The sequence below is a fragment of the Anabrus simplex genome, chromosome 1 (genome assembly GCF_040414725.1).
Source record: "Anabrus simplex isolate iqAnaSimp1 chromosome 1, ASM4041472v1, whole genome shotgun sequence".
Taxonomy (NCBI): Eukaryota; Metazoa; Arthropoda; class Insecta; order Orthoptera; family Tettigoniidae; genus Anabrus; species Anabrus simplex.
The window spans coordinates 1,289,531,018-1,289,539,834 of NC_090265.1; the positions used below are offsets into that span (position 1 = coordinate 1,289,531,018).

Here is an 8,817-nt window from a genome sequence, read left to right on the forward strand (position 1 = left end):
CAGTGTGGCATTCAAGGATCACTTAATTTAGGATTGCTTAGTTTTCCTAGCAGAATATTTGCACTAACAAATACTTCCCACAATTTTTTGTAAAAGGAAGATGACTTGTTACTTGATGTTGAAGCAGTTTCTTTTAGTAGTAATGGAGACACTTTCCTTATTCACATTTTCAAGAGCTTGTGAATGTTTTCCGCATCCAACACATTGTTATACGGCGAACCGTTTATCTGCAGTGACTTTAATTTTGCACACTTTGTAAAACAATGCTGTTCCAACAATTAAGAGTATGTTTTTACCAAATTTTGACACATACTGTCTTGCAGTTGACTGTTTTTATTTTGGCATTTCAATTACACCGCACAAAAAAATGTCACACGCCTACACTGCACACACCTAGAGTTTAGGATTGTTTAGTTTTCCTAGCAGAATATTTGCACTAACAAATACTTCCCACAATTCATTGTAAAAGGAAGATGACTTGTTACTTGATGCTGAAGCAGTTTCTTTTAGCAGTAATGGGGACACTTTCCTTATTCTTCACATTTTCAAGAGCTCGTGAATGTTTTTCGGATCCAGCATATTGTTGTACGGTGAACCATTTATCTGCAGTGACTTTAATTTTGCACACTTTGTAAAACAATGCAGTTCCATCAATTAAGAATATGTTTTTATCAAATTCTGACACTGTTTTGTAGTTGACTTTTTTTGTTTTGGCATTTCAATTTTACTGCACAACAAAAAGTCACACACCTACACCGCACACACCTAGAGTTGCTGGTTGAGAGGATTACCCCAGGTTCTTTCACATAATCCACACATGCACATGAAGAAATTGGTGACATAAACTGTTCACACAAATGCATCAAGGTCAAGAAAAATTAAAACTGTTGCATAGATAGAGAAACAGCTAATGGAAACACATGAGCAGTGCATAACTCCTGCATATAGATTAGTACAAAATAGTTGTTGGTATGTGTTTTATAGCTTAGACATACGGGTAGCAAAAAGGGAATTAGAAAGAGAAGTTAAGGGAAAGAGACCAGTAGGTAGACCAAGAAGAAGGTGGATGGATCAGATTTGGAAGGACACTAGAGAAGCTGGATTGGATGTGGCAGAAGTAATGGAGCAGGAAAAGTGGAAGGACAGAAAGGAGTGGAGGAGGCATATTAACCACACCTGGGCGACTGAAGTGGGACATTGATGATGATAAAATACAGCTACTATAAAAATGACTTTAACCATATCCAATAAAACTATCTATAAAAGTATGAAAATTTAAAATAAGACCTAAAAGATCCTAAATGTTAAAAAATGACTTTATTCTGGAAAATGTGGGGAAAATGAATTTTTGATGACCTTCAAAAACCCCATATACCTAACATATTTATTGCAGAATACACTGAATTGCCACTAAGCATTGTCTCTGAGTACTCAGAAATAAGAATAAAAGATGATTTTTCACCAAAATCTGGGCCCTGATTATTACTAACAGTTTACCCATTATTTTGGTTTTCATTGGATAAAGCATGTCAAAACACACAAAATATTTTTTTTTCTGGAAAACTATTAGCTTGGAAGAAAGTACATATATAATTTTTAAATAGGAAATTGAGAGATAAATGAATGTTCTTGACTGATGAAGCTGTACACACAAACCAGCTTTGGTGGTGGGGTCATATGAGGTGAATGGAGGAGGATAGGTTACCTAGGAAAATAATGGACTTGGTCATTGAGGGTAAGAGAAGTAGAGGGAGAGCAAGGCAACGATAGACTCAGTTTCTAGTGATTTAAAGAGGTATAGAACTAAATGAGGCCACAGAACTTGTAAGTAAACTTGTGTCCTCGTCCCGAGGTTGTGAAGCTCTTTTCAGGCACACCCCTGTTGGAGGTGAGCTATACCAGGTATGTACCATTTTAACCACATACAAGTCCTCCTGCTGTTCTTAAATTTCTGGCAGTACCGAGAACCAAACCCAGGCCACCAAGGATGGCAGCTAATAATGCTGAGTGTTACACTACAACAGGTGGACACAGAACTAGTTACAAATAGATGATTGTGGCAGTGTTTAGTAAATTCACAGAGACTTGCAGACAGAGTGCTGAAAGGCATAACAGTCTGTAATGAAGATGTATGTATTGAATTCTAAGTTTACCTAGTGGGCTCTAATTTTTAACTTAATCTAACCATTTAGACAGCGTATTCACTTTCATGGCTTCCAGATGTTTATTTTCCTCTGACTTGCCTCACATTTTCTTTTATCACATGGTATCCTTAACAGACAGCATGATGGTAAGAATGCTATATGTTAACTGAAGGTATGAGCTATAAGCTTGCCAAATTTGAGCTTGATTGGTCTAGTAGTTTTTACGTGAAAGAAAGACAGACAGACCAACATTCAGATTTATTTACCAGTATTAGTAAGGATAAGGATAAGAAGCCAGTGATTTGTAACATTGAGCAGTTGAATTTTTTAAATCATCATCATTGATTGATTGATTGATTGATTGATTGATTGATTGATTGATTGATTGATTGATTGATTGATTCATTCATTCATTCATTCATCATCCGGCTCCATGGCTAAATGGTTAGTGTGCTGGCGTTTGGTCACAGGGGGTCCTGGGTTCGATTCCTAGCAGGGTCGGGAATTTTAACCATCATTGCTTAATTTCTCTGGCATGGGGGCTGGGTGTATGTGTTGCCTTCATCATCATTTCGTCCTCATCACGATGTGCAGGTCGCCTACGGGTGTCAAAACGGAAGATCTGCACCTGGTGAGCTAGACACTCCCGCCACTAAAAGCCATACGCCATTCATTCATTCATTTGTTCATTCGTTCACACTATTATTTTTTAGCTGTGAGGATGTTAGGTACCCGGGATAGTGACTGTCTTACCATTGACAATAATGGAGTAGTCTGTACAGCCAGTCTGTACACCATCTGCAGAAACAGTAAAAAAAATGGTAAGCTCCTGGGATGTTCCAGCTACTTAAGTAGAGGAGCGTCTCAGTGGAGAAAATGATGGTGAAAGCCAACATAGACCCTTTGTCTTCGATGCTGGAAGCAGCCTATCTAAACCCTGGTGATGATAAGACTTACCTGAGAAATAGTTTACTCAATTACAATTACAATTTCTTAAGTACTCAGTGAAATTACAATTACAATTACTTCACAGAATGGCTGTCTTAAAGAGACCCTCTGATATTCTTTTCACATGGGGCTGGAATGATACCACAGTTTGCAAAGAAAAAAAGATCATTTTGTGTGGTCTTCCTTTTTAGCATAGATACAGTAAGTGGCTAAGTGAGACTGAGCATGATGTTTTGGAACTTCCTAAATAGTTTTTCCTATAATTATTCTGTTAGTTAATGACTTCTAGCATTTCAGATAATTTGTCATTTATTTTACAAAGTGATTGGTTATTAAAATTCTCATTGCTAAGCCTTAGTACATCGTTGCATTTGCTGAAAAGATACTGTACAGGGGCATTTGAAATAATAACTATGTTTAGTTTTAAGAACATCCTCAGCAGTGATGGATATTGTAGGATATGTTTGATGTCTTTGGAAGTCCTGGAGAGGTACTGGTGAAGCTCTTGGTTCTGCTCTCGTAGAACTGATTCATCAACACACTCCCCCCCCCTAAGTTTCTGCTTCTATAGTTATTACTAGAATGTAATGATTACAATTCTATTTCAAGAAGTACGGTACCGTATATTATGAGTAAAAATTACATTTTGTAAAAAGTAACATTTACAAGTAAAAATTCCTCAGAAAGTATTTGTTACAAGTAATTTGATTACTTCCTAACATTGATCATAACAATGATCTATAATGAAAATGACTGTTGATTCTTATGGAGGGGTTTTCCAGTCACATAAATGGATGTTTTTATCAATTGTGTGGAATAAAGTGAGTTTTTTTTTGGGTAGTAATTTCTGAAGTATGTTTTATTGGTTGATTTCTGTTATGAATTGTTGTTCATATCATCCCTGAAAATACTGAAGCAATAGCAGACAAAATAGAAATTTCAATGTTGCCATTGATGCTTTCACAACCCGTACTTATAGACATGATGCTGTATAGGCTTTTTGACTTATGATGTGTCAAGAAAATAAGGTGAAATTCATTGTTTAGGAAGCCTTTCTCATGGACAGTCGAGATTTCTTCTGAGGACGCAGGGCACAGTTCCCTGCGAAACGTGAAGAATTTCACCTTATTTTCTTGATATGGCATAAGCCCAAAAGCCTATACAGCATCATGTCTAAAAGTAGAAATTTCAAATTATTTCCCATAATTTGAGAATACTCATGTCTTTTATACCGTAACATAATTGTTAATACACTCCCAATGAATATTGTTTCAATTCGTTTACTGTTGCTGAATGAGTTATTTATTGATTCTATCCTTTTAAGTTGCTCAAATCTCTTTCTAGATCCACAATTGGGAGTAATGGTCCGACATGGCCTAAAAGTATATAGCCATGTACGTGATAAGTGGCTCTTGTTTTGCTGTCGATCTGCAGAGGACAAGCAGTGCTGGTTAGAAGCATTTTCAGAAGAACGGCGACTCGTTGCTCAAGATCGTGAAGATGGCTTGGAGTTCCCACCCGCTGCACGGCAACTAGCGCGAATGGCAGCACGCTGCCCAAGACGGCCACCAAACAAACCAAGAAGTAAGTTCTGTGTAATTTATGTGTAATTTCTATGTAATCTTATTCATTCAACGTGAGTTGGATGTATAATAAAACCATTTTCTCTTTTCATTGTTTGTGATGCTGGTGTACTTCCTCCATGTGATTCTCTTAGAATTTCTCACATTACTGGTAGTAAGTACTATTAGATATGGGTTTATCTAAATGATGACTCAACCAGCTTATAGCCCTATATATGTCACTCATTTAGAGAAAGATAAGAACATGAATAGGAGGAAGTACCTTGCAATAGAAATAATTTTTATAAAACTCATTTGACAGCAGGAAGTACCTTGCAATAGAAAGAGTTCTTATAAAACTCATTTGACAGCAGCTTGGGACATATCAGTCATCTAAAAGTCTGTGGGGAAACTTTTGATCATCCATGTCTAAATCTTGGGGAACTTTTGATCATTCATGTCTGAATCTTTATACTTGTACATATCATTTTGTAATTTCTGTTGCATTTCACAGTGATATTACCAGTTTTAGTGTGTGTTTAATTTAGTATTCTTAAAAAGCAAAGCAGGTGAGAAATTACTACATAATATCTATACATTTATAAAGAAAGGTTTAAAAGTAGTGGGTCAACTAAGCTGTGAGTTACAGACTGAAAACATCTCTCTCAAAATCATGAAGCTGGATCTTGAGGTTTCAGTGCATGAACTTGGGTGCATCGTTGCCTTTTGTGCAGAACCTAAAGAGATATTTGCTTGTTACACAAGTTTGAGAAATGGTTTTTATGGGGAATGAGCTTGACTAACACTGATTTCGCCTAACTTTTCTTGTGTAAGTACTCTACATGTATGGCTGGAGACAGAGGAAACATTTGTCTGTCATTAGTCAGCACTCAGCCCTCTTAGTGACAGATGGTCGCTGAGCACTCATTCACTATGAGATCTCTGTGGCCGGCAGCATTTTAATTTGAAAGCCCTTTAGTTTATCTTAAATACTGAGTTGGTTAATATTTCACTGAGTAATAAGAATGACTTAAAGGAAAAATAATCAACTCTAGAAGAGAAAGGAAAAAATCACAGAGAACACAAAGTTCTCAAAATGTAAGACTTACTGCAGATTTTGAAAGGAAGTCTAAATAAACTGGTAATCATTCTTACTGTCCAGGATATTGCAAATTTCTCAGCTACAAAATGTTTTACGGAATTGTTCCGATTAGTTGATGTTGATATTTAGCTACTCCCTTTAATGATGGAAACTTTTTCTCCATCAGTAATTTTGTGACTTATATACTTAAGCACGTATAAGTGATGTTGTGCACTAATGAGACCAAATTTAGGACTAGACAACATGTATGGATTTATTACAAAAATGACCAGGCTATCTGCACTTGTGATACAAATATAATCTGATAACTTTCAGAAAATAATTGTATAGCCTATGCATAATATCTGAATCAAAAGGAAATACACTCAATAATTATCTTGATATTTACAACATGTACGTAGAAACTCGGAAGATTGTGTTGGAAATTATATCTTGACACAACCCTGCAGGGTGATAAGAATTTAAATTTGTTCCTACTAACTTCACACGAGAAAGACAAAGTCTTGAGAGGCATGAAAGTGTCTCTTATAATGTCATAGCAATGTGCTATGAAGATCCTTACACCCCATGGTGCCTGTATTGGAGTCATTGCATACTCGGACCTCGGAGTTCGCCAGCTGGTGGCGGTCTGATTTCTCTCGGCGAGAGGCTGCCTTGATATACAGCTGCGGCATTGACTTAGCTGCTGACTCATGTGCTGTGCTGTCATCAGCTGGATGAGGCTGGTGTGTTCTGGAAGGAATCCGCGCAGTGTGCGGCATTCAAACAGGCACCACAACAAGTTATATAATGCAATATTATATTCCATATTATGACACAATATTTTAAAATATTGCTTTGCGATGTTTTAGTTAGAAAATACAAGCTTTCATCCATTCATTTTAAAATTTTTATTGACATATGAGTTGAAATATTGGAAGAGTGTGTGCGTGTGTGCGTGTGTGTGTGTTTTTTTTTTTTTTTGTGATGGTGTCTGCCATATTTTTGAAAGACCTCAAGGAGGAGTGATAGGGTCTGCTCCACCCAGGATCGCTGACATCATTGTTTGATGTTGACAGCTGCAGGCAACTAGTCAGGAGCAAATCAGGAGTGCAAACTCAGCCCTTCTCTGTCATTGCTCTATCCTCCCACTGGAGGCCTCCCGACTTGGCAAGAAAGACCTAGAAGGTGAACCCAGATCATTCCAAATTGAGAGGACTCTAGAGACTTCTTCTTTCGAGAAGTATCTCCAGGCTGGCCTCCCTATTTAAGGCTGGCCAGACGAGTTCAGTGCTGCATATGAGTGTTCTGTGAGAGTCCACAGTTCACTGGTTTAGGGCACTTGAGCAGTGCATTGCAGTGAGTGTTCTGTCCATGGAACTGAGGCCATCATTCTCTTCTGTTGTCATTGAGGAGTTGAGTCTCTCGTGTCCAGCTGCTGTGGAGTGAATGTTTTTGTCTCTGATGCAGCATGAGAGAAGTTGGTGGGGGATCAGTAAGGGACAGTGAATGAAATTTGTTGTAAGTGTAAGGACAGTGTACGATGTACAGAATTGTGAGACTGTGTTTTGCACAAGCTGTGATAGTGAACAGCAAGTATAATTGTGGAACTATCGTAGACTATAACTTACAGTAGTGGAACAGTCTGAATGTCTGCTGTGTAGCTAGTGTGATTGTGATGGTTTGTAAGCGATAGAATGAACAACCAGTGTGACTGAGTTAGCAAACTGGTGTACTTGTGTGTGTCTGTATAGTGTATAAGAATCACTTAGTTATCTTAATCATACAATTTTAATACTACCAGTGTTATGTTTATTTTCCACACCCACCAAATTACATTATATGTGTGTATGTATATATTTATAGATATTTTCTGATTATTCTTATCTTACATTTTAAAATGTCTATATTTTCAGGCAAGACTTACAAGCGGAATGTTGGATATACCTTAAATCATCCAGAAGTTGGCACAAGCCATCAGAGTCTAGGTGTGGCCAATGTGCCTCCCTCACAGCCTGCTCATGGTTCAACAAACTCTCTCGGTCGCAAAGTTGGAACATGGTTCATGTTTGGCAGCAGCAAAAAAGGACGATCAATTGCCCGGGGTCCATCACACCACCGACCAGCGTGAGAACCGGGACTTCCAAGTTTATGTGGTGTAATTGGAAGCTGTCTCTAGGTCAGTTCTGTGTTTTGTATTGTGTTGGGTGATGCATAGTGTTTTGAAAGAGGGAAAGGTCATTTGTTCACTAAATGAAGAAATGCTTCATAACATGGATCTGTGTAATCATTTGGCCTATATTTGTGGTTAAGTAGGATCTGCTTCAAGTCATGGAACTGAAGACAGATATATTATTCCTAAAACTTACTTCTCAGAGTAAATTAAGTATGAATACTGCTGCAGTTGGCCATTTTTTCATCTGTATTGATATATTTAAACAACAGTAGGTACCAGTCACTGTTAACATTTAATTTCTTAGACCTATACATTATCACCCAAGCAGCAAATAATCATGAACCATCGAAATGGTTCTATTCTACTTGTTATATAATGGATAATAAGATTGTTTAAATATTTTTAAGAAACGATTTTTATATTTATTTATTCGATGACTGAAAATGTTATTAAAAACAAACATATGACATGTGTATTGTTTCTTCTTCCACTCTTCCTCCTTCCTCCCTTTTGGTATTTAAAATGAAGTTATTGTAATAAAATTCCTCAGTTTGAAATGGCTGTGGCTTGTGAAGATGGTGGATCAAACGAGAATGGAGTTTTAGCAGAAATATATACAGTAACATGACAGCATCCTTAACGAAAACTTGGCTGTAAGAAAAATGTATACATACTTTCAAGGAAATGAACACCACTCAATAGACGAATAATCTTTCCGTGGGAAACTAGCATCTTGGAGTATTTCCATAATAATACTCCTCTACCCTCTTCAAATTATATTTAAATGTGTAGTATTGTTATTTCTGTTAAAGATCAATTGTTTCATTCTCTCGCTTGATCAATGTTTGAAAAAGCGCAGAATATTTAGGCAAGCCTCCGTGGCTCAGGCGGCAGCATGCCGGCCTC

General features: G+C 37.2%; 1 protein-coding gene across 4 annotated transcripts in view; it reads left to right on the forward strand.

The window, feature by feature from the left end:
• Positions 1 to 8,375, forward strand: part of RhoGEF3 (Rho guanine nucleotide exchange factor 3) — a 536,802-nt gene extending 528,427 nt beyond the window's left edge. For all 4 annotated transcript variants that reach the window (XM_067152080.2, XM_067152079.2, XM_067152077.2 and 1 more), the window contains exons 18-19: positions 4,437 to 4,676; positions 7,652 to 8,375. In XM_067152080.2, coding sequence (XP_067008181.1) covers positions 4,437 to 4,676; positions 7,652 to 7,866 — 455 coding nt within the window. In that variant the 3' untranslated portion in view covers positions 7,867 to 8,375. The remainder of the gene's footprint in view (positions 1 to 4,436; positions 4,677 to 7,651) is intronic.
• Positions 8,376 to 8,817: the final 442 nt, after the last annotated feature.